This window comes from Neopelma chrysocephalum, unplaced genomic scaffold (assembly GCF_003984885.1).
Source record: "Neopelma chrysocephalum unplaced genomic scaffold, ASM398488v2 Primary Assembly neopelma1_151, whole genome shotgun sequence".
NCBI classification, from domain to species: domain Eukaryota; kingdom Metazoa; phylum Chordata; class Aves; order Passeriformes; family Pipridae; genus Neopelma; species Neopelma chrysocephalum.
The window spans coordinates 620,394-645,682 of NW_020897813.1; the positions used below are offsets into that span (position 1 = coordinate 620,394).

The 25,289-nt window shown below is 45.1% G+C and overlaps 1 protein-coding gene and 1 non-coding gene across 3 annotated transcripts in view; both read right to left on the bottom strand.

Annotated features, from left to right (window-relative positions):
* IARS (isoleucyl-tRNA synthetase) overlaps nucleotides 1-19,154 on the bottom strand; it is a 95,863-nt gene extending 76,709 nt beyond the window's left edge. Inside the window, exons 1-6 of one of the 2 annotated variants that reach the window (XM_027701184.1) lie at nucleotides 18,712-19,154; nucleotides 15,647-15,736; nucleotides 12,981-13,100; nucleotides 12,362-12,518; nucleotides 11,790-11,909; nucleotides 8,326-8,408 (exon numbers count right to left, since the gene is read on the bottom strand). In XM_027701184.1, coding sequence (XP_027556985.1) covers nucleotides 8,326-8,408; nucleotides 11,790-11,909; nucleotides 12,362-12,518; nucleotides 12,981-13,099 — 479 coding nt within the window. In that variant the 5' untranslated portion in view covers nucleotide 13,100; nucleotides 15,647-15,736; nucleotides 18,712-19,154. Of the gene's footprint in view, nucleotides 1-8,325; nucleotides 8,409-11,789; nucleotides 11,910-12,361; nucleotides 12,519-12,980; nucleotides 13,101-15,646; nucleotides 15,737-16,733; nucleotides 16,794-18,711 lie in introns of those variants that run through there. The other variant, XM_027701183.1, reaches the window with a different exon arrangement.
* Nucleotides 14,982-15,116, bottom strand: LOC113976224. Its single transcript, XR_003537044.1, has one exon. It is a non-coding gene; the product is annotated as a small nucleolar RNA SNORA84 (small nucleolar RNA).
* Nucleotides 19,155-25,289: the final 6,135 nt, after the last annotated feature.

A 25,289-nucleotide genomic window follows, 5' to 3' on the forward strand; every position in this document is an offset into this window, starting at 1 on the left:
CATATTTAATAAATCAACAGCAAAACAGGGTTGCTGCTTTAGATGGAGTTTCCTTATAAATGACAGCTTCTTTAAACAATCAATCATCAACTCAAGACAGTATTTGCAACTCAAAAGGAAAGAGATAATTGATTGCAACTGTATTTCTGGCACATTTTTAGCTTTAGCTGATTCTAGAAGCTTGGTATTCCATGCACTGGCTGCACAGCACACAGTATTTAGATGAAACACAAATCCACAGTGCTGACTAATCTTTCTCAGATTCCTTCAACACAAAGATCACCTGAAATCTGAACTATTAACAAGGCTGAAATCAGTTATAATTTAGAGAATAGATGTGTAGTGACATGGCTGCTCACTTATCACATGATCTTAAGCATCTACTACAGCAACCAGTGCTGCAGAAGAGAGGCAGATACAGGTCAAAGACACCTGCAACCCACCTCGAGTAAATCCTGACAACCAGAAGAGCATTTTTCACAAGGGGGCACAGATAACCATGAAAAACAATGAACTCAGTTTTATGGTCCCACAATTTAATGTTCTCCCCTGGACTCAGTTCCTCTCCAAGGTCACAGTCTCACATTAAGATTTAACTCTGTTTAAGAAATCTTCAATACAGCCTGTGGCTTATTTGGATCCTTATGTTTCCTTGAAATAACCGAGGCAGCACTTAAAATATTACAATATGACAAATTGAGGCAATGCTCAAGATGGACAGAAGCTGGAAGAGAACCATACTTCACACAGCAACTCCTCAAATGTCCACGTGGCAGACAAAACTTTAATACTGCAGGGTTTACTAAAGCATCACCAACATTTATCAGCTTATCAGGTCTCACTGACTTGCACACTTAGTGGTACAGCCTGCAGGCTCTAAGGCAGGAGAGGGCAAGCCTTAAATAATCACATCAAACCCAACTCATAAACCAGAACTTCTGCAGAGTCTTGTCATTTAGAACTCCATCCAAATTGTTAAAAACTCTGCTGACTTTAAAAGCTCCTTTATTCCAACTATGTTTTCAAACCACTCTGATCCCTTTTCTGGGTCCCTTTGCAGATAAAAAGCTCATTGCTAAGCAACCAACCCCATCCTGGCAAGCAGCACTTTTTTCTGCAGGCTGTCATTTTGTGCTTGAGAATCTGGACCCGTATTTCAGTCAGTGTCTTGCCTCCTATGTTTGAAATTATAACCTTCAACAAAAAATACAAGTAGACTATTGCACTGATTTTATCTGTAGCCTAAAATAAGAATATCAAAAGACATGCCCTGGCTTGCTGACATGGAAGTCATACACTGCCTTAATCAGAATAATTATTACTCTGCAGATTAGGCAGCTGAAGAACATACAGACTGTTCTATGGAAAAGATGTGCAATCCACTCAGATTCATCCACAGGCCTCCAGTAAAAGCCCCAAATTCCCCTCGAGCGATCACTAACATCAGAAAAATTGCATAATCTGAAGTGTGAGATGGAAAAGGCCTCAGAGACCCTCTGCCACAGAAGAGCCAAACCCAGAGGTCTCCCAGGGCTGTGCACTCCAAAGGTGCCTGACCTTACACACACAACTCCAAAGTCACCTTGTTCAAGTAAGAAATGTCACCCACAGGCAAGTTATGGCTGCCTGACCCCCACCCAACTCTGGAACACAGCAGTGAGGGCATCTATTTTACAACTGAGATTTTAAGTTTATCAACTTGACCTTTCATAAATATAAATCATAAAAATCATCTCAACACAGTTTCATCAGCTTTGAGCAAATATATTTGAGCTGGCTAACTGCAGAAGTCTTTGTGGGAGTTAAAGAAATAAGTTTAAATGTATGCTTACCACCTCAGAGCATAATTAATGCACACTGTGACAAGTGACAGCATTCCTACTGAAGGTGTTCTATTTGCCTTTCAAAAACAGTGACTAAAATACCTATAGAAAAAAGCTCCACTATACTTTCTATAGAGCACTGCCTACTAACAGCATCGAAGAAAACTACTCAGAGCAACACTGAATACTTAATTCAGCTGTAAATATAACTAATCTCAGGGAGGTGTTCAAGAAAGGTGAGCACTTCATGAAGCTGCCAAGCTCCCAATCCAGGCCAGCATCTCCCTCCTGTGGCAATCCCATCCCATTGCAAACCGAGGGCTCCAGCTGTGCACTGCAGAGCAGGGATGGGCTTCCAAACCTCTCCAGAGCTCCTCACAAGTCAGAACTAACACTCATTTGTAGTCTGTTATAACCTCTCCCCTCAGAAAGCCATTCCAATGGAATAAACAGAATTATGATTGAGGCCAGACTGCTGCTTGATGCCAAGGCCTTCATTATCATTACAAAAAAAGCTGTTCTGTTATCTCAAAAAACATCTAATTGCTTTCCTTAACAAAAGAACTTCTGAGAGCTCTTGGTGTGTGACCATCAGACCTGCACAGGAGATGATTCCCAAAGGGCTCCCTGCAGCACTGCCCACCTAAAACACAGCACCTGCTAAAGAGGAACCTGATTCTAATAGTAAGAGTCACGTTTTGCTTAAAAATTCAACATGATATTTTAGACAATAACCTATCAAAACATGTTTTATGTTTGCAGAATGTTGGCACTTTGCAAGAAAGGGGTACCGGGTTTGCAATTCAAAATTGAAACTGCAGTGCTTTCTAAAAAAACCAGTAACTTAAGGAAACCACAGAACTCCTTTCTAGTGAGAGAGAAAATGTTTACTCACAAAAGTGAGAAATCAAACCCTATCCCTCAAATTCTGCTGAATTTCTCAAATGTAAATAAATTTAATTGCATCCTTTTGGCTGTGGGAGCAGCACTGACACACTTCTTTACTGAAAAATGCACTTTGGGGAAAGGTGAACTCAAGATGCACATTTCAGCCTCTTGTTAAGAGAGAATCTGGTCCCCAAAGATGCAAGGAACGTTTAACTTCCAAAAGGAATGACACAAATTGGAAACAGTTTGTTGTTACTGAAGTGCCAGGAGGGGATGATGCAACTGGTTCCAAGACTGAGTTCCTCTCTCCACAGGAATAACATCCAAGAAACTTGAACCTTGCTACAATATTTGTTCATCCAAGTCACACACACACACCAGGCAAACACCACATGGACATAATAAAACTCCTACAGAGGGAGATTTTGCTTCCAAAAGATACTGAATCAGTCAATGCAACACTCAAAACAGCCCTGGCAACCCACATAAAATCCAACATCTCTGTTTCCTCCAGCAGATGCAAAAGCAAGTTGCACTTCTCAAACACGGGTGTTCACATCAAAGAGAAGGATTTGATCTTAGAGCCTCACAAGTGATTAATGCTGTTCCTTTGGGGGATCAGGTGGCTCTGTTTGCAGTGATCACTATCTAAGGGTTTTCTAAGGGCTTGAGAACTCTCAGCTTTCCAGAAAATTGAAGTACTCCTTACTAAAACCGACCAATTATTTTCAAAAACATAAAGTGCTTTTCTCCCTTTTTTCCATTTTAAAGAAAAACACCCAGGAGCTGTGAACTCAGTTACTGACAAAGACTGAAAGTAAGGTGGGCAGAGCATGATGACAGCTGGATGTAGAGGTGTGTGATTTCAACATATCCACGGTACTACAGATAAATGAACAAAATTATTGCTGTGCGACCTCACATCAGTTCAATAGCAAGATAAAAGGACAATTTTATAGCCTCTATAGACTTACCAAATAAACCCAGCCACAAGCACCTCCCTGTGGAAGAAGCCCTGTCACCTACACAGTTCAGCAAGCTGATTCCATCCTAACAGCACCAAAAGCAGCAGAGTTTTTGAGGAAGGAGGTTTTTCTGGGACTAGTGAAAAATACTTTAAAGACAAGATGAAATCAAAAAGAAAGCAACCATCAAAAACAGATGCTTGGGGACAAAGAAAAAAAAACACAAAAAAATTACTCAAAAAACACTGAACATGAGTCAAAAAAGCATAAGTGGAACATGAATTCCAATAACAAACACAGCCTGTCCTTAAATAGTATCTTCGAAAGACACCTTCTAAGGAAGGTCAGGGAAAGCAGTTATTCCAAGGCCCAGGAATTCTTAAGTACAGAAGTTGTCAACTTTCATGTTCAACTACCAGTGAAAGCTTTAATGCATGTAGAGATCATCCTGCTCCAGGTCTAACCTCCAAGCTGTAATCTTTGGATCAGTGCGCTGAAAGATTTTGAATCAAGCCAAAAGTGTAAAATACCTGTACAGAGAAAATTTAAATATATAAAACTGTTGCTACACTTATCCCAAAGATCATCCACAGGAGTTCAGTGTATTCCTCCTTCAAAAGAGAGGTAAGGAGATAAAACAACAGGGACTGGAACAGTGAGAAGACAACAAGGGGACTAGAGCACTCAATGCACCAAGAAAATACAAGTAAGGGGAAAAAATGCAGGTAGCTAATAGAAAAATGGACAAAACAGACTTCTTATGACCAGTATCTCTCTAGAGAATAAATTATAGACTCTAGGGAATAGAGTCATGGAATACACAAAATGCATTGGCGATTTCTATTAGGACCCAGAGAGCTTTTGTTCTGAAATCATTCTGGTTCAGTGCTGAATAAACTCCACATGTAGGAAAAACAACTGTTTTACTGCTTACATAGAAAAGAAAAAATCTTTGACCTTTACACCAACCCAGTCCTCTCAGTGGGGTGTCCCCATTCATCCTCTCACTGAGAAGGGCTCAGGCACTGAATTTACTGACAGAGCTTATCTAGAGAACGTGGAGCACGAACAAAATGTCATCTCAGAACAAAAACAAAGCTACACAAAGGGAGTCAGGCAACCCAAAGCAAATGTTCCTGTTTCAGGAGCTACCTGCAACCTCTTCAGCTGCACCTTAGAAGTGGCAACCTGAGCCTGTTGGAAAAAAAAAAAAAAAAAAAAAAAAAATCAAGGACAGCCCTACAAGTCCAGAGGGTCAAGAATTGCCCTCTTAATAACCTCTCTAAAAGGAAAACTAAAGCTGGAACAAGTGAGATGGGTTCAGTGGAGGGAACAAACAAAAAGCCCCATCACCAAAGGACACTCCATACTGGCTGTGTTTCGACAGTGAAAGCACAGAGTTTTCAGTGCACAGCCATGATACAAAGTTCTCACCACACAAAAGGACTCAAGTGTATCTTCTTCAGGTACAGAAGTACTTAAGAAGTGTTTCTACTGTGGTTTCACACCGTGCAAGTCACAGAATCACTGAATGGCTTATGTTAGAAAAGATCCTTAAGATAAGAGTCCACCCTTCAGTCCAGCACTGCCAAGGCCACCACTAACAAATGTCCCCAAGTGCCACATCCAAACATCTTAAATCCCTCCAGGGATGGTGACTCAGCCACTTCTCTGGGAGCTTCTTCCAATGCTCAACAACCCCTACAATGACAGAATATTAAAAAAAAAATTATCTAAATCTCCCCTGGTGCAACTTGAGACCATTTCCTCTTGTCCTATTGCTTGTTCCCTGGGAGAAGAGACTGTCTTAGCCCCCGTGACACCTCACTGCTCCATGAATCATCATCCTCATTGTTCAGCTGCACTGCAGAGCCTCACACCTATTGCAAAGGGTACCTGGGAGGGTGGAGCAGCCAGAGAACAGACACATCTGCTGTGCCAGGCAGGAACTTGTCATTGTCCCATATCCCTTTACTCGCTGTGTTCAGTAAAATGGAGTGAGGAGAGGGAATCCTTCCCATCATGTGCCCTGTGTGCCTGATGGGCCTGGCTCAGGGAAGGTAGGGTGTGATTCCAGAGGTCCATCTCTCCCCTCACACTCCCTGGTACCTCCTCCCAGGGATCTGTCACTCAGTGGAGCTGACAACTGTCTTTAAAACAGAATTAACCTCAGCCTGCAATTGCTAATTTGGGCACTAGATGGTGACAGGAATCTGCTCAACCAATCCTTCAGCTGTGCAGGGGAGCAAAATCAAAGCCCTGGGCATAACCCCCAGGCTCAGCCCCAGCTCTGACAGCACAGCCATCCCCTCATCTCCTCAGCATTCCACAGGCTGTTCCCCAGCACCCAGGGAAAACTGCTCTCGAGGGGCAAACTCACAGCAGGCTGAGAACTGTTTAACAAGCCAGCAGTGAGGACAATAATTTACTAGTTGTTCTTTTTCCCAAAGCCCGTGTGTTTCTTTCTGACCAACTGCAGATCAGTAAGAAGTTTAAGCTCACACTAAACTGCTCAGATTCACTGTGTCTCATGAGCTGTACAAAAAAAAATAATTAAGAATATATTGTATGTTTGTTCCAGGCCAGCTCAAGAACATCATTCTCACTGCAGTGTTTCAGTAAAGGACACATTTTCACTGAGATCTGAGCAGGATGAAGGGTCAGAGACACAAATTCTACAGAATTAGAACTTAAAAGTTCTTTTTAAGTTATTTAATATGTGAACAGTTGATTACACCTCACATGAGAAACCACTGCAGTATCACCTGCTAATGACACCAACCTTTAGTGTTGAAATATTCTGTCAATTTTATGGATGGATGTTTTGTTGCAAGTCAAAATTTAGCAGGCTGCAAATTCAGTCTACTCAGCCATCATATGACATAGCACCAAAATGCTTACAAAGCAGTCATTTCCAATAAACCCATTCTAAAAGATGAAAAAGAATTAATTAGAAGAGAAGCATGCTAGAAGCTACAGCTCAAAGGAACACTCCTAATGGATACACAAAGTAACTTCAGTAACATATTCTCAGTCTGATGATTGTCTAGGTAACCATCTGATTAATTTTCTTCTATTTTTCAGAAACTGTGCATTACCCTGTCAAAAGCACCACTGTAATTACATTTCCAGGGCTTTCTTTAAGCATTATCCCCCTTACTCCTGAAACAGGCATCTCACATTTCTTTCCCATTCCCCTCCTCCATCCACCAGAGGTTTCACCTCCTCTTCTGCTCGAGACCAAACTGGCAGTGGCATCATGTGTCCCTCCACGTCTTAGAGGCTTTCCAAAAGCCCAAATTTTTTACAAAAAAAAAGACTCTCAAAAATTTATTTCATTGCATGATTACATGGAAACTTAATAGCAACAGGAAGAAAAAAAACCTACAAAATTAAGAGGTTGTCTGCCTACATACTTCCTGAAATCTCATACCTTTGAGGCTTCAGATCCAAAGTTTATACTTTAAAGTCTGTATCAAAGCAATCATTAGAAGAGGCAGCCTCTGTAGCACAACTGAAAGAGTAGAAATTGTCTTTCAGAAGTGGAAAAGAAAAAAAGAAAAAAAAAAAAGGCTTGGGCTGGTGAGAGAGACCCTGCAGCTTGCAAAAGTCAGGTTTGTTTCTTTAAGATGCCTGTTTCTTTAAGATCCAAAACAGGATCTGAGGTACCACTAAGTATTTTTATAACTTACAAAATAAAGGTTTCTTGTCAGTTTTTTCTTTGTAATTATGCAGGGTTTCTTCAGCTAAGTTAGTCAAACATCTGCTGCCTTCCCACCATCCTTTCAATGCTCACTGAAAACTCTCTGGCACTTCTGCCCTTTCCAATGGCTTCAGGGACATCTAGAAGGTCTGTCAATCCTTTATCTAACTGTATGTAACTAACTACACAATTAAAGGTTATTAGTAAAACTAATACTAAAGAATACATATGCATATAATTTGATTTTCAATGGCTTTTTGTCAGCACATACTCTGCTAAACCTCTCCCTGCAATTCACCTTGTAGTTCCATCACCCAAAGGACTCAAAGTTGCCATTTCTTCACTGTGTTGGGCCAACCTGATTCTCCTTAACCTGTAACATTGTCCTTGTCTTTTGAAATTCCAACAGGCACCATGAATACATTGCCAAAATACCCAAACTTTACTAAGCTCTGCACCAGGAGTCCAAGACAGTTGCCAAACTGTGCTGCCAAGAAAAAGGTAACAGCAGATTCACAGCCTCTACATTCAGGCTTGAAGATGAGGTTTGGAGCTAAACTGAGCTTGGACAGTTTGCCCATTTGCAGCTGACAGTGGGAAGAACATCAAGAATGTAGAGATGTAATGTAATTTCCTAAACCAAGTAAGGAATGTTATTAATAGATCTTCAGAATTGCTTTGAAGTCGACATGGAGCAGTAAGATTTCAGGGCTCACTAAAATCAGTATTGGTGTACTTTAATTTGAAAAACCCTGCTATCCTGAAGAAGAAAAAAGTAGGCCAGTAAATTCCCTCACTTAGACATGAATACATTTCAGATTGCCTGATGCTTATCAGCATTTGGCACATTTCAGAACAGTTCTAATGATAAATGGATCAACACATGTTTGCAATAATTGAAGTCTTCTTAACATTTCAAAGCACACAATGCACGTAAGTAACTTACCACACAGACTCCATGAACTCGGGATACAGAGTTTTATAATCATTTTCAAAATCAATCCAGCGTCCTAATCTGGTAACACTGAACTGTTAAGACACAAACACAGAGATTGAAAGGCACCTCAACATCCAAGATCATGGCACATTACCAACATTTATTCTGTAAAACAGACGCATTTTCAAATGCAGTGTTTGTCCCATATTAACAAAACACATCTAAGAAATATTTCAGCCTGATAATAGTTCCAAACAGTGTATTTAAACAAGCAAAAATAAGGAACAAATGAAACCATAATTGTTTAGAACCAAGGTCACACAACAGGCAAATGTGTTCAACACAGCAGAAATGGTAGATCATGAGGATCATTCATCAAACAGAAATGGTGGATCATTCAAGGTTCAGCCAAGGTTCAAATGCCTGAAAATTGCTTTTCATTACAGTGGTCTCACTTCTATTTTTAAAACTACTTGTTGCAGAGACAGTCAAAATCCAGAACACGTAGTCTATCAGCTTTCAGTTACATGAAAACCTGATGTAACTTGAAGACAAAGAAATGCTGCAAGAAATCGATACGTGACAAGTTATTAAACTATTCCAGGGCCAACTGCCTTCTTGGACTGCCCAAAGCCAGGGCAGGGCTGCCAAGGGCCACAGCACTGACAGGTGCTGGTCCCTGTCTCAGCACAGACCGTGCTCATGTCCACGGGCACAGAGGATGGGCTGTAATGAGTAATAAGCCAGCTATGGGATTCACTTGGAATGTGGGACTGCTGATTTCACAGCTCTCCAAAGCCCTGCTCTGCCACCAGCCAACCCAGAGACACCTGTGCCGACCCCCCCAGCCCACACTGACCATCACACCAGCAAAGTGAGCACAGATCCCTTCTCTCACTTCTGCATTTTCACATAACACCTGAGCTCCTGAAATGTATCAGTTTGGATTCTGACCTTTAAACCACTCTGACATTCCACTAAAAAGATCCAAAGCCTAGGACTGATTACCACAAGGGTCCACAAAGCTGGAGCATTCTGTTTAGTCTCAGCACTGAAAGACCTTACACAGCCAAGGACCCTTTTATATTTTTTCCATAAGGCTCAAGCATTTGCTAGTCACTCCAGACAGAAAATAAACACTGTATGTAACAGGAATGTTGGCAATTCCTCTCCTAGCACTATTCCAATACATTTGAATTTATTACAAGTCAAAAGATATTTAAACGAATTTCATTATTTTTATTAATGATCTAAAATATACATCTGTGGGTGGAAATATACACCTATACATGCACAAATTTATGTACAAAACAAAATACAAAATCCATTCAGCATGCAAAAGACTGATCAGCACTGCAAAAACATCACCACTGAAGACAAAGTCCAAAGGAACAACTGCGGAAAACAAAACACAAAATGTTCTGGGTTTGGCTGACATAGAGTTAATTTTCTTCCTCACAGGGGATACAGTGTGGGAATAATGCTGGTAACACACCACTGGTTTAGTTACTGAGTAGTGCTACCCCAAGCAAGGAATTCTCAGTGTCCCATTGTGCCAGCGAGGAACTGCACAGGGAGCTGGGTGGGAGCACAGCCAGGACAGCTGATCCAAACTGGTCACAGGGAGACTCCATAGCCCAAAATGTCATGCCCAGGATAGAAATCAGGGGGACTTGGCCAGGAACCCCCAAACACTGGGCAGAGACAGATTGGGAGTGGGTCAGCAACTGTACTGAGCATCACTTCGTTTTTTTGGGTTTTATTCCTCCCTCTCCTTTTCATTGCAATTATTATTATCAGTAGCGTTGTTATAATATTTTATTTTGTTTCAATTAAGCTGCTCTTATCTCCACCCAAGAGTTTTCCTTGTTTTTCCAATTATCTTCCCCTCTGAGCCAGGGGGGAGTGAGTGACTGTGCTACTTGGCTGCCAGCTGGGATTAAACCAGGACAAGGAACCAGAAGGAATCTTGTTACATTTATTTCCAGAAGCAACAAAGAATCATTAACGATGGTTTTAAAATACAAAATTTCAGAGCATAGATTAAAGATTTTTTTTTCAAATGTACAATCCCTGTGCTTTTCATCCAGCCACTTGCCAAGACTCAGGCCACAGCTCTTCTACCAAATACAGCTCTAGTGTCTCCAGATACTGGCTATAACCTCAAAATGCTCCCCAGGTGCAAGAGGCAAGTGATACTCAAATAAGGAATTGCTATTTTGATGAAAAGAAGTACATCAGGACTAGAAAATATACAGAGGAGTGTGATGAGGTAGAACAGCTTCTGCAGGAAGAAAAACTAAATAATTAGGGCTGTTCTGCCTAGAAAAAGGAAAAAACTGCTGGTGAAGATAAACATTTATTGGAAAGCATATTAAAGAACTACAGTTCTTCAAATTGCATATAAGAATGCCTTGATACAGACTCTTCAGAGGCCATCAGCATATCTAGACTCAAAATGTAAGCAGACAGAAGTCCTAGAGGAATAAAAAAATGCCTGGGATTATAAATTAGGGGGAAAAAAATAAAAATTCTTCGGCTTAAGAAGGCCTTGTGGCATAAAGGCTGAAAAAACATGGCCTGTTCTTCCATCCTTCCTTTGGCACTTGTTACTGCAGGCTGGCACTGTAAAACAGAGGCACAGCCAGGAAAGCACCTGGGCACTCCTCAGCTCCAGAAAACCAGGGAAAAAAAGAGTCATCACTTCACACACTCATCCCACTGACAGCAAATACAGAGTTCTGGGCTAAATGTACTTTATTCCGGGCACACTGCTAAGGACAAAAATAAGGAGCATCAGGTTCTATGCACAGGATGAATATTATTCTTAATTAGAAAAAAACAACTGTGCATTTCTTTAAAAAATATCTAACCCATCTACTTCAAACAGCTCTCCAACCACTAGAGTCTGCATAGAACAATGCTCTCCCTAAATTCATGGGATGCAAAATATTCTCTGGGAAGACTGAGGGTTTACCCACACCTATTGTGACAGAAAATCAGATGCTAGAACTTCTGTTCTTCCAAAAACACGAGCTACTCCCTCCACTCTGCCAATGAAATGACTGGGGAAAGGGAGAGCAGAAAAGCAGGGAGGTTAATGTGCTTTTTCTTTATTGTTCCACTTGAAAACCAAAGCCAGATCTTTCAATTTTCTACAGAAGGAAAGGCACAAAGAAAGAGACAACGCTCAAGGTATCTATTATTTGTTCAGTGTACCTCATTAGACTCTTTGAGCTCCAGGTAACCTGCAAATCACCTTCCTTTGACACCAGAGCAGTCTCTGTTCTGAGCCACAATGGTGCTCTTTGTGTTCCCCTTTCAGGATCACGAGTGAGGAACACACAGAAGCTTAAAGATATGAGATTTATGTTTAGAATCAAATAAAAGGATGAAGTTCACCCTTCCTGAAAAACTTCTGCACACACTCATTTAGAAACATCCCGCAGAACATGGGCTGTGCCTTCACTTACCTCCCATTCCTTGGCGTATCTCATCACAATCCCTCTGCACTGGTTGTTGTAGGATTCAATCCCCATCTTCGCCACATCCTCCGGCCCTTTGATGCCCAAGGTCTTGTCAATCTCATATTCCTGGGAGCATTGAAACAAGCAAAACAAAGCACCCACCCTGTTAGCAAAAGCTTTCAGGATTTCTCTGGGTAATTTATGTTCTGTGCATTCTGCTGAGGCTAAAGGGCCCTGCTTTACCCTATTGAGATGCTTTCGTGAGTACTGCACCTGAACTAGGCAGGGATTTCAAAGGCTTGCCCTGGTGCAACTGTTTCTATGCTATCTTTAGAAAAATGAACAAAAAAAAACAATTTCTGAAAAATGTCCCAAATAAATACATGTTTATAGCAATGAACCAAGTGCAGGTGACCAGGAGGAAGCTCCTGAAATCACCAGAGCAACACAGTGGCCACAGAACTTGCATTTCTCTTTGAAAAAATATACAAGTGCAACAGAAAGGTGACTGATAAGCAGGTAACAACATGGAAAGAGCAACCAACAGACATATCTGTGGGCAAATTTATGACACGTACCACAGGTAAACCATGGCAATCCCAGCCAAACCTTCTGTCAACGTGAAACCCACTCTGATGAGCAAATCTGGTCACAATGTCTTTGATGGTTCCTGCCAGGATATGGCCATAGTGGGGGAGCCCAGTAGCAAAGGGGGGGCCGTCGTAGAAGTTAAACCTGCAACACAGAACAGTCTTAACTGAAGCAAACACTGCCTTCAAACAGGGTAAGTCTAAATGTAGCTTTTGATTCTTATGTCTTACTAGGACAACATCAGTTTCTTCCTCTTCCATTATCAGGTGTCACACTGGCAGGGGGACTAGAGGCAACATTCCAACTCAGTTCCTCCTGACTGCCAGCTCTACCAAGATTCCTACAGCTCCACAGCTGGCACACATGGCAAAGAGCTGGCCTTGCTTACCCGCACATTTCTTTTATAAATTACAGGTTTATTACCAGTGTTTGAACACTGCTGATACTTCACAAAGTGAAATCTAAGGGGCAATGGCAGGAGAGCAGCACGAGCCAGGGGCAAAGGGAGCAGCTGCTGCTCAAAGAGCCAAGGCAAAGGAAAGAATTACAGGGAAGCCAACCCTGCACTGTCACACACAGTTGCTACAGCTTTGAACAGATCCTTACCTGGGTCTGTTCTTCGATTGCTTCAGGCATTCTTGGAAACAATTCAGATTTCTCCAGAGCTTCAATATCTTCTCTTCCTCATTTGGAAAACTTATGTTTTCTGGAACTTGTTGAACCATCCTTTCCCAGCAACGTCCAAGGAGAGAAAAGAAAACACATATTGAACAGAAGGCAGAAAAAGTAACTTCACAAATACAACTTAATGTCTTACAAATCCATACTACCAAACCACAGTTCAGTTTGCTGAAGAGCTTCATGCAGTGTAGACATGGAAGCAACCACTTTAATCTAAAAAAAGCCTAATTTTGACCAAAGTTTTGGAACAGGAAAAGGATTCTCCATTCATTCAACTACGGTTGTTCACTTTTTATTATGCTTTTATTTCTGTTTCCTACAGAAAACAGTCAAAGGGCAAATTATTTTTTGGTTACAAGTTTGGGGTTTTTTCTTTCGGAAAAGTTTCCAAGTTCAAACTGACCCTCCAGCAGCAGCCTTGGTTTAAGTGTAGGAATTAAGACTACTGAAGAAGCTCCTTTTCATTGTACATCTACTCCCACCATTTAAGTGTTTAAAGCAGCACTTTTCCATCAGGCCAGGCCACCATTCTCAGATGCCCCTAAAAGCAGCCAGACTGCAAATAGCACATTTGGGAAAGATGAACATGTGGAAAGAATTCAAACAGATGAGGAAAAACCTCCAAGACCTCAGCTGTGAATCTTCAGAAGCTCTAACTTACAGATAACAGCAAAACCACAATCTCTTTCTAGTCCCTTTTTTTTCCCCTTTAGTTTTGTAAGTATATCAGACCTAAGCCACAATGGACTACCTCTTGCTGGCCATTTCCTGAAAGTCTTTTTTTATTTAGTGGGTTTTGGCCACCAGAGCCCAAAGCCATTCTCAAATTCTGAAGAATGCCAAGTCAATGAAAAATCACTACAAGCAAAATAACGTACAAGCAACACAGGGAGGAGAATTCTCAACATGATAAGGAACACACAACAGAGCTGTCTGGTGTTCCAGACCTGCTGCAACATTCAAAGAGCTCAGATTTCAAGAAAACACACAGCAAGCATGAAGTAAAAGCTGTGGGGAATCAGGATAGTTAAGAGAGGAGTTCCCTAAGACAAGAAAACTGGTTATGGAGATTGTAAGAGATGACTGCACAGAATAAACAGGTTCTCCCACCTCTGACTTCAGTGCTGCTGCTCCTGAGCGCTCACAGCAGAAGGAACTGAGCACTCAAGCTCCACTCAGCATTGCAGAATTACACACGATGGCACAAGGACTGAGTCTTCTGATTTACTCAGATTTGTAAACACTAACTATGAGCAGCAACAAATGTAAATGCATGAAGGCAATACTTCCAGTTACAGCTGACAGGCTGCCTAAATTCCAAAAGATTTACTTAAATGAAACCCAGACCACCACAGAAATTGCCAGCTCAATGCATTGAGCCCAAACGAAAAAAATGTGTCCCAAAATGAAACCTCCAGATCAACTCCATCACTCAACCTTTTCGTATTAATGACAGATCCACTAAGAAACCTGATTTATCATTATCATATTATTATTATTGAGAATCCCCCAACCTGGTGCACAGGTGACACAGGAGCTGAAGGAGAAGTCATGGGCTGCCAAGGAACATGTGGACACGGCCTGGACGTGTTCTTAAAACGATAAGAACCTCTTAAAAAGGTAATAACTGGCCTTAGCACAGTGAGTTACACTGTGTAGGAGAGTTTTCATCATCCTTCCTTGGAACACTAATTAGGCCATGTCATTTCTCAGTAATTTGATCACAGAGACAATGGAGATGATAAAAGAATGCAGCCTTAAAGCTTCTCCCCTCCAAGCCCACTGACCTGAGGACCGAGGATCTGCAGGTTTTACTCAGATCAAGCTCAGCCTTCACAATGTAGTGATAACTGCAGAGGTTTGGGAGACTGGTCCAGCTGTCAAATGCAGGTAATCTCTACCAAATGAAGGCAGGGGGGAGGTTTGGGGTGTGACTGTGACCGGGCTGTGGAAGCTGCTCACAGGTCACAGATTCCACGCAAAAATCACAGTGTCACTGTTGGCCCATTGCTACCCCCTGGGGCACTGCATGGGCAGAGCAGTGCCCAGGAACCACAGGGCACACGTTCACACACACTCTGAGCAATACTAAAGGCTTATTGCATCAGAATCATGGGGGGGGAAAAAGTGACTGATGAGAATTCATATGTAAACATCACTACAGGGAGGTTTTTTCCAAGCTACAAAGCAGAATTTTAAACAGACTGACTTCAAAGACAAAAACCACATTGAAAATCTATCTGTGGCTCAAGCTCAGCTGAGCAAAAAAGCCAAGATTTAACAATCAGTTTATAGATAGAGGTATAAATATCTCTGTGTTCCTACAGCAAAAAATGCGCATTACTATAAGCAACCAAAATCAAGGATAACTGATAACTCTGAACACAGACTGAGCAAAAACACCACAAATGATGTTACAGAGATTATTATACAAATGCATCTAATAAAACACCACCTTTGCACAACACTCTGAATTTACACAGAAGTTAATAAATACAAGGGAGGCTTCTCTATTCATTTTCTTCTGACAAAAAGTGTTAAAAGTTTAAGACAATGCATCACCAAGGAGGCTTTTTTTTAAACACACTCACTTTTCTAGAAGATAACAACATTCACTAGGAAAGGTGTCAAATTCTGGAGATTGTACTACAGCAGTCTCAGACTTATGCTGGGGTCCTTATCTAGAAGAAAAAATTAACAAGCATTAAAATCATAAGAGCAAGTTAGAATGTGCTTTTTTAAATACTAATTTTTTTTTAAATAAAAAAATAAATCCATGAAAACACCACTATGGATGAAATGAACCAAGATTTCAAAAATGTGTTGGACTTATCATACAGCTAGATAAATACAGATAAGTCAGTTTTACCCTGTATCTCATGAGGTCTTAAGAAATTTGTCAGCATCATAATGCCTTGATTAAAAATGTAACATTTGTCATTATGAAAAAAAAAGAGAAATCTAGGTTATTTTGAAATAACTTTGAACGACATAGTTTTATTTTAAAAAACTCAGAAAGCAGTGTCAGCTGAGTTAGCAAAGCAGCTGTTATGTGACAACTCAATTCTGCTATTACCTGACAGCTGCTTCCTAAACATGAAAAAAAAAAGAGCTTTTTGCAGTTTCCAGAAGGCTCCGAGGGGTGGGGAAGCCAACATTTGCTGGAGATACCAAATACATCACAGCTGCACCGATTTCCTCAAAAATCCCCCTCCAGTAAAAGGATGCTGAAGGGAAAGTTGAAGACATCTTACATATTGAAAGGCACATGAAGTTCTTTGTAACAAAAATTACTAAAATTAATAATTGATAAGTATTAAGGCTCTGCAATAAGACTTTTAGTAAACACCTGGTTTAAGTAAAGCCTAAATTCCAGGAAAAAAAAAGCCAAGAATCTGTACAGTACCCAGGGAGTAAAACACACATGAACATGACGTTGTACACACAGGACACATGAGCTGTAACGCCCGAAAAGGCGCTGATAACATCAAACCCCCGCAGAGGAGCTGCCGGCCCAGCCGGACCCCGTTACTGCGCTCCGGCCGGTGACAGCACCGGCACCTGCTGGGCCGGGTTTATGGGACACCCTACAAGTGCCGCCCGCCCCGCACAGTCCGTCCCGCCTGCGGGGCCGGTCCGGCACCCCTGGGGCCGGCGGGGAGCCCCGGCCCCGCTCACCTCCGTCCCGCCATGATGGGACCGCGCCCGGCGCCGCATGGCCGGAACCGCCGCCGCCGCGCCGCCCAATCCGCTCGCCGCTCTCTCCGCCTGCACCCAGCCGGTTTTCTAAGGCGGCCGCCCATTGGGCGCGGGCTCTGCCGGGAGCGTTGCGTCACGGCGGCGCGAGGCAGCCCGGGAAACCCTTCCCGCGTGCCCGCCCCGCAGCTCCTCATTGGTCAGGACTGGCGGGGGGCGGGGCCTGAGGGAGGGGTCGGAGGCGCCGCGGGGGGGGGGCGGGTCAGTCCCTCCCGGACCGCAACAGGGGGCGGGTCTCCACAAACTAAAATGGCTTTTTAAAATGATAAACGGTATTTCGTGGGTTGCGGGCCCTTTCTCCTTGGAGACCCGCGGGCCTGAGCGTGGGACAGAGTGAAAAGATTCCCCTGCCACAGGATTTCCCCTCACAGACACGAAAAAGGAAACAGTGAGAGCCCAAGAGTGAAACGAACTTGACCTTTGGGTTGAAGCCCCGGCGGGAGCAGTGCCGGGTGTCGTGGATAACCCCATCCGGCTCTATCCCAGCCAAACCAGGACACTGGGCTTCTCCCAGTAACTGGATATCAAGGGCATCCGAGGGACTCCACCAAACACCTCTCAGGAGCTTGACCTTCCCTCCACTGAAGGGATACTGTTAAATATCAAGAGATACCAATTCTTAAGGCTGTAACTACAATACAAGCCCCTCCTCTGCTGCTACACTCCAGCTAAAAAAAAAATAAATAAAACCCCCTAAACTTGTAGGCGGGTTCCTACATGTCAAAGGAAACGTAAAGATTTGAAAAAATGTTATCTCTGGCTGGCAACCACTGTCAAATAACAAAACATTCAGTGATACGTTAAAAAGCATTTCCTCCACCTCTCCAGTGGTGAAAATAGCTGTGAAAAGGCTCTTGACAGGGAAGAATGGAAGTTAGCCCAGGGAAGGGATGGAGGGAGACACATAATCTCCCAGCCTGCACGGCTAAATCCCAACCAGAACAGGCCATGGGGAATGAAGGTCAAGTCAATAATGGCACAAACAGTTCAGCTGCCTCCATGTCATGATTCGCTATTGCTCTAAAAACTCTGGTACTAATACAAATGTAGGTATCAATAAAATGTTTCAATAAAGGCTTTGGATTTTGATTTGCAGGACTGGGTACAGGATGAGCTTGTTGGTGTGTCCAGGGCAGTGTCTCAGTCTGTGGATCAGGGGCAATCCAGATGTGAAGGGAGCCACATTAGCTGGAATTCTCACCTGCATAAAGAAGCATGAGATTGTTTTCTGCACAGAATTTTGTACATCCCTCTAGAACAGCTAAAAGGTGGGCTCAATCTGCACCACAACCAGAGAAGCAGAAAATGAGAACCGAGGCCAGACTAAGCAGGGTTGACCAACAGGAGACAGGGAGAGACTGAGTGCATGTGCTTGCCAGGGCAGAGTCTCCTGTACAAACACAGAGATCCGGGATGATCTGTATCCTGGAGGAAAGTTTGGAGTGGCAGAAGTTTATTTCAACACATGCTGCTGTCTAATGCATCTGGGAAAAATCCTGTGACAACTCAGGACCAAAGGGAGGAGGGCTTGGGTTCTACCACAGCATGTGGCATTTCTTTATAAACATCTTTATATACTCTGGAAGCACTGCAGCCTCTCCCTGCTCTCACATTCCCTCAGATTTCAGAGGCTGCAGGTTTTTAAACAGCTGTGACTGGTGCTTGCTCCAGTGCCAGCTCCTTCCATTTTGGCATTTAGTTTGTAAAACATACAGGTGATAAGGCCAGCTGACTTTAAAATATCATATAACTCCTGAATGGAATTTAAGAGAAATGAAATACAAATGTTGGCAATTTGTTGTTAGCAATGTTGATCACAAATCCATTTCACCTTGTTCTTCCCTGTATATTTTGTACTTCTTTGCCCCTCACTATCAAATAATAACAAAGTGTTACTTACATGGGAGTTGCTGCCCTTGTTCAGGCACAGCCTTTACTTGGAACCATTTGGGCAATGCTGAGCTCATTTTTTATAAACAAATTGGCCATGAAGGGGTGAACAGGGAAGTCACTGTCAGATTTGTTATATACAGGGCCAAAAAAAAAAACAAACCCAGATTTGAAAACCAGGGGAAATTTGTAGCAGAGGGACCAAGGCCCAGCACGAGTAACTGGGGCAGTCCCCCAACTACAAGAATGAATGTCTCTGTTCAAATTTTTCACTATACTGATGAAAAAGCACCGATTCCGCTGGAAAGGCTAAACGGAATTTAAAAAACATCCTGAAGGCTCAAGAAGAGACTGCCCCGGCGTGGGGCCGCTGAGGGGGCAGGCGCCGTCGCCCCTCGCTGAGGCGCGGGCACCATTTTGAGGGACCCGCGGGAAGGTCACCACTCCCCGCCCGCACCGCCGGCCCCAGCCTGGAGCTATGGGGGAAGGGCGGCAGCAGGCGCTGGCAGAGAGACCCGGCGCTTTTCCAGCGCCCGGTGACGGCCCCGGGCCACCCCTTCTCCCTCCCCGCTTCCCCCGCGGCCATTTCAGCACCCCCCACACCCCCCCAGCGCCCCTCACGGTGTGCGCAATTTGCGTAGTGCCTCTGTAAGGGGCGGGTGCCGTGCGCCGTTTGCGTAGTGCCTCTGTAAGGGGCGGGTGCCGTACGCAGTTTCCGTAGTGCCTCTGTAAGGGGCGGGTGCCGTACGCATTCTGCGTAGCGCCGCTGCAAAGACGGGCGGGCAACGGCGCTTGCGCGGGGAGCTGAGCGCAAACGGCGTTCGTGAATAGGGGATGAACAAACACTGCGGCCGCAGCGCTGGGCCGAGCTAAGGCGCGCCTCGGGGGAAAGATCCCGGAATAACGCGGGATACCGCGGGAGACGCGAGCTGGCGCGCAGTGGTAGCGCAGAGCGGCCGCGCTCCCCGGGCGCGGAGGGCGAGGTTTGCCGGGGGCAGGCTGGCTGAGGAGCGGCCGTGCTCCCTTGAGTCCCCCCCGCGGCGTGGCGGCGGTTGGACTGCGCCGGAGCTGATAAATAGGGGGTGCTCGGGAGCGCGCCGGCAGTGGGCGCGGGGCGGCGGGCGGTGTGGGCCCTCCGTGTACGGTCCCTGTGCCTCGGCGCCCTCCCCTCGCTAGCTGCGCTCCCGGGCCCTGCCCCGGCCCGCCGTGCCCGGCGCAGCGCTGACAGCCCAGCGGCGCCCGGCCGGGGGAGTAGGCGAGACCATCTCCGAAGCGGCGGCTTGGAGCCCGTCAAGCTGCCGCGCAGCCCGCAGCCCTTCAGCCAGGCTATGCGCTGCCAACGGGCTCCGCTCAAGAAAAAAACAGAGCGGATCGTGAAAAGGTAGAGGCACCCGCAGAGGCCCCTGCAGGGCTCTTGGGGAAGCGGCCGCTGAGCCCGGAGAGAAGCAGAGGACGCGCCGGGGAGGCGGCGGCGCTGGAGCGGCGCGGCGGGGGCGTCCCGGCGGTGCGGAGCATGTGAGAGGCCGGGGGGCCGCGATGCTGCGACGCGCGGGGCTCGCCGTGTGCCCGCCCTGGGAGCCCGCCCGCGGCCAGGGGCTGCCGGGGGACTCCTCCCCGCCGCCGCTGAAAGGCGCCGAGCCCCGGCGGGGCGGCAGCCGGTCCCGGTGGCCGCCCGGGCGGCGCGGGAGGGTCCCCGGCGGGGCGCGGAAGCTGTTGGGCAGCCGCACGCACAGCCACTTCCAGCACCAGCAGCTGCAGCAGCAGCACTGCCGCGCCTTCCGCCGCTGCCACCGCCCGGCGCGGCCGCGGGTGCTGCTGTCCTTGCGGCCCGTCAACGTGCTGGGCCAGCGGGCGCCGGGGATGCGGGCGCCCCGCAACACCAACCAGTTCCTGATGCGGGAGAAGTACCAGCTCATGCACCTGCGTTCGGACTCGGTGGGCACCGAGAGCGGCGGGTCGGACTGCGAGATGGACCCGCTGGACATGGACTCGTACCTGGGGGTGCTGGAGAACGCCCGCGGGGCGCTCATGGAGTGCGCGGGGGAGCCCGGACCCGCCGCCCGTTCCCCGCCCGCCCGGGCCGGGCCCGCGGGGTCCCCGCAGGAGGAGAGCCAGCCGTACTTCCCCTCCGAGGACGATGTGATCGAGAGCGAGCTGTTCATGGAGAGGGACTTCCACGAGTTCTGCAGCAGGATCGCCTGAGCCCCTTTGGCCGTGGAGCTTTTTTTTTTTGCGCCTCGGGCGGGGGGAGAGGTTTATTTATTTCTCAGCCGCTCCTTTGCGTTTTTGTCACGGGGGCTGGCTAATTTTACAAACGCGTGTGTGTAAGTAGGGGGGACCCCCCCCGGCACTCCCCTTGTAAATAAAGCGAACTTTTCTGAAGGCGAGATCGGAGCGGGTCGCGCTTTGTTGGGAGCGGGTGGGGGGGATACAGGGACAATCGCTGTCCCCGTCGGAGGACCCTGTAGGGGCCGGCAGGGAGGGAGGGCACGGGGAGGGACGGGGGAGGGGGGCGGGGGCGGCCGCTCACGGCCAAAGCCACGGCGGAAAAGTTTTCACGCCTTCCTGGCTCTCGCCCCTGTTTCTGGTTTACTACGGAAAAGGCATTTAATTGGCGCTGGAAGCGGAGGGCGGCCAAGGAACGGCCCTGGACGCACCGACACGGAGGGGTCGGAAGGACCCGGGGAGCGACAGCAACGGGAAAAACGAGGGGTCTGAGGGGTCCGGGGATGGGAGCCCGGCCCGGCTCGGTGCGGGCACAGCGGGGAAGGGAAGCACCGAAGCCATTGATCTGCAGCTGTTTATTCACTGCTCCCTCGCTGGGAATGCGATCAAAGCCGGGGGCACTTCGGCCGGGAGCTCCTGCCCGCACCCCCCGGGAACGGGAGCGCTTTCGTGGCTGTCCCGTGTTTGACAGCAGGTTTATTCCTGTTTTACCAACTACAGCAGAGGGAGAAATGTCTAGAAAGGGATTTAAAGGGCCACCGACAAAGGCAGATGCCACCAGCTGAACCACCTTCTCCAGAGCCAGTCAGGGTTAACTTTGATGTTCCAGCCGCACCTTGCCGGGAACAAATCCCGTCAACAGGAAACTCCAAATCCCCGAATAGGGAACGAGGAGGCATCAATCCCCACTACTGGGAGATTGGCTTGAAATACTTAAGAATTACAGCAGGGGACACATTCCTGGAACTTGTTGCCACAGGAGAAGAGAGGGAAAAATTGTTCTAACAGGAGATAACAGAGTCTTTGGATCGTTTCTTGTGGTGCCTCCAGTTCCCTCAGCTCCCCCAGGGCTGTCCTGTGCCCTGAGCTTTCCCCCACCCAGAAACGTGGTTGGTGTGTGAAGTTTGTCCTTGGGGAAGTCGCTGCCCCTCCTCTCATGTGCTGTGAAACGAGAGTGCTCCTGTGTCAGAAGGACCAATGGAAGGTGTGATGATGATCTGCAGATAAAGTTGTCCCTGCCCGTGGCAGGGGGTTAGAAGTGGATGATCTTTAAGGTCCCTTCCAACCCAAACCATCCTGGGATTGTGTGGGATGGTTCTATAATGCCCTTTGCAATTACAGAGATAGGAGTTACTTGTTATCCTTACCAAAAAAACCATATTTAAGACAAAATGCTTGACATTTCTAGTACCTCAGTTGCAGTCTTATGAAATACAATGTCCAAAGACACCATTTTCTTCACCTTTCCTAAGAAACAAAGCTGCTGAACACATTAAGACTAATATTGTGTTTATTTTCTTTGGAAATTAGCCATGTGGCCTATACATAGAAACTTCAGTTTGTTAGAGGCAAAACACAGTTCCTACTGGCCACAGCAGGTTTAAATTAGAGCTGTGCTTATTCTGGGAATTTTACTCAATGGAAAGCTGTTCTTTCCAGTACAGGGATAAATAAACCTCTCATAAAGGTAAGTAAAGTTTGCACCCAGAAAAACTGCAACTTTGTATTTTATTAATTAATCTAGATCTGTACTAACATGTTAAATTAATGGTTTCAATGCATGTTTTCTTTCTTTTTCTCCTGACTTGTGATTTGAACAGGTATGACAAAAACTCACTTATGAATACTTACTTGGAACTTGGCCTTTGTGGTGCTGGTAAATTTGCATCATAATATGGATCTGCTTGAATACAAGCAAAGAAAAGCTGGAGTGTAAATTAATAGAAGAGCATAGGGACATAATTACAGGTCACACAGAACTCTGCCTGACAGAATTACAGAGCCCTTCCATTTGGAAAGTGTGTTCTCACCACCAGACAGAGTGACTTGCCATGAACAATCCATTTCTGTTGCAGCCCTGGATGTACATTGTGGTTCCCAGCCTTGCCCCCCTCCCACAATGAATTCTCTTACACACCTTTCCTTGGTGTGTTACTTGTTTTACTTAGATCTGGCTTAACTGTATTTTTGTTCCAGTTTCCTTCCTTTATCACTTGAATTAGGAATTTCCTAAGTGTCTGGCAGGTCTCTGCCTTGTAATGGCTGCAACCACAAATAACACCTGACTGTTAAGTTTGAAAGCACTTTACAAGGCTGAAATTCAAAATGTAACCAAGTTACTCAACTTCCAAGCAGGGAAAAGAAACCAAAAGCTGCTGCTTGCAGAAGATCACTGATCAACCCACTGGCCAACAAACTTCCTCACCTCTCAAACTCTACAATGGCAAGTTTTCTGTGTGCATCATCTGCTTCTACATATTTCCTGTGTTGCTGTCCCAAATGTTCTCCATACACAGAGGTGTAGAAACAGACCACAAAAAACTCCAGGAATAGTTCTCAGGCTGATCAAGGCTCTCTTTGGACCCGATCTAATTTATGTTTTGAATCCTTAGAGCCTACATTTTGCTTTGATAAATTATTGGCGTGATTGCCATTGTAATCATTACAATGACAAACTCAACACCAGCACTTGTGGAAGGAGAGGGAGGTGAGGAATCTTATCAGTCAGGAAACACGTGCCTGTGCCCCAAGTCACCCCATAATTTTTTTATGGCCATGATAAAATAATGAGTGTAAGCTTGTAAAAACTGCAGCATTTGTAGTTATTTTTGTTTTGAAGTAGCTTCACCACAATAGGATTTTTCTTTCACAGGTCAATTTTATAAATTTATAAATTTAAACAAATTTGATGACCAGAACCTTATAGATCAAGTCTTTACATCCCTGTATTTTTTTAGAAGTACAGCTGGAAGGCAGTTTTAAATATGTACAAACTACTTGGAAGTCCAAGGCAAATGGGAGGAAGGGCTAAGGCCCAAGCTAACACAACACAAAGGGTTCTGTTGTAACCTGTGTAAGTTGGTTTTAGGGCCAGTCTGGGCACAGGATGACTTAGGATTTGGTAAACTTACCTGGAAAAAAAAGGTTTGGTAATATTATGAAGGAGGCAGAAGCACTTAATAGGCATTATTAACATTTGAGCACACGGTTGAGCGGGTGGATAAGCAGTTTGTGTGGCTGCATAATTGCTTGAAATCTCCAGCACAGCAGAAGTGCTGCTTTTCGTTGAGGAACAGGTGATGCTGCACAATTCGTGGAAGGCTTTCAACCACATTCCTAGAAGAAAATTAACCACGATTGGAAGAAAACTGTCAGCCAGTCACCTCTCATCCAGCACTGCATTTGTCACAGCTCTGAGGACGTTCAATTCAAATGTGGAGTGATAAAAAGAAACTTGTTTTAACTGTCTGCTGTGATATGAGTGGCCATTTTGCTGCCATGTGTTCCAATTACATTCAAGTGGCTCTGGTTAATTTTTCTTAGCTCTTGTATTCTTTTCCAGACAAAAACTGATGGCTACTAACATTCACATGTGGCCTATTTTATTTTTGCTGGATCAGGAGACCCTTTTTCACCATGCAGACAAAAAACTTCAATCAAACTGGGTGCAACTCACCACCACTCACGGCCACAGTGCTGCTTCATCATACCCAGGCCACTTTTAGCTGTGAGACAAGAAAAGGAAAATATCATGCAAAGAGAAGCTTCCATCTCATGCTCAACAAATACTTCTGCATTTCATATTATCTTTAATGTTAATGATCCTTCTATCCTGAAGTTTTATAGGGAAAAAGATCAAATATTTTATGCAATTCAGAACAAGGCAATTAGTTCAGAATAAAATTTTGATTTACGTACCCCTCCTCCCTGGAAGAGAAATCCAAAGCCTAGCAGCAACAGATTTAAACTGAAATAAGTAAATACACTGTCTAGCAGGATTATTCCCAGCCAGTTAAAGGTCTTTTCCAGATGATGAACACTTTATTTAATAGCAACAATTTACCAAAAGTTTATTAAAAATAATGAAAATTCAAGCTCCAGAATAGTTCTTTTAAATATAAGCCAGCAACTTATGCCAAGAAAAATAAGGAGCTTCCGTCTGGCATTCCCGAGCACTTCAGTCAGGTTAAGGAGTTTCAAACAGGAAAGTGCTACAGAAGCTCTGTCCTACCAGTATGCCTTCAGAGCCTAGTCCAGCTGGGAGCTGAGTAAATGATCTTTCCTTCAGTAAGAGTAGAAGGCCCCAAAATATCATGGCAATGTGCTAATTTTGCTATTTCAAGGGTTCTTGCAGGAGTGAAG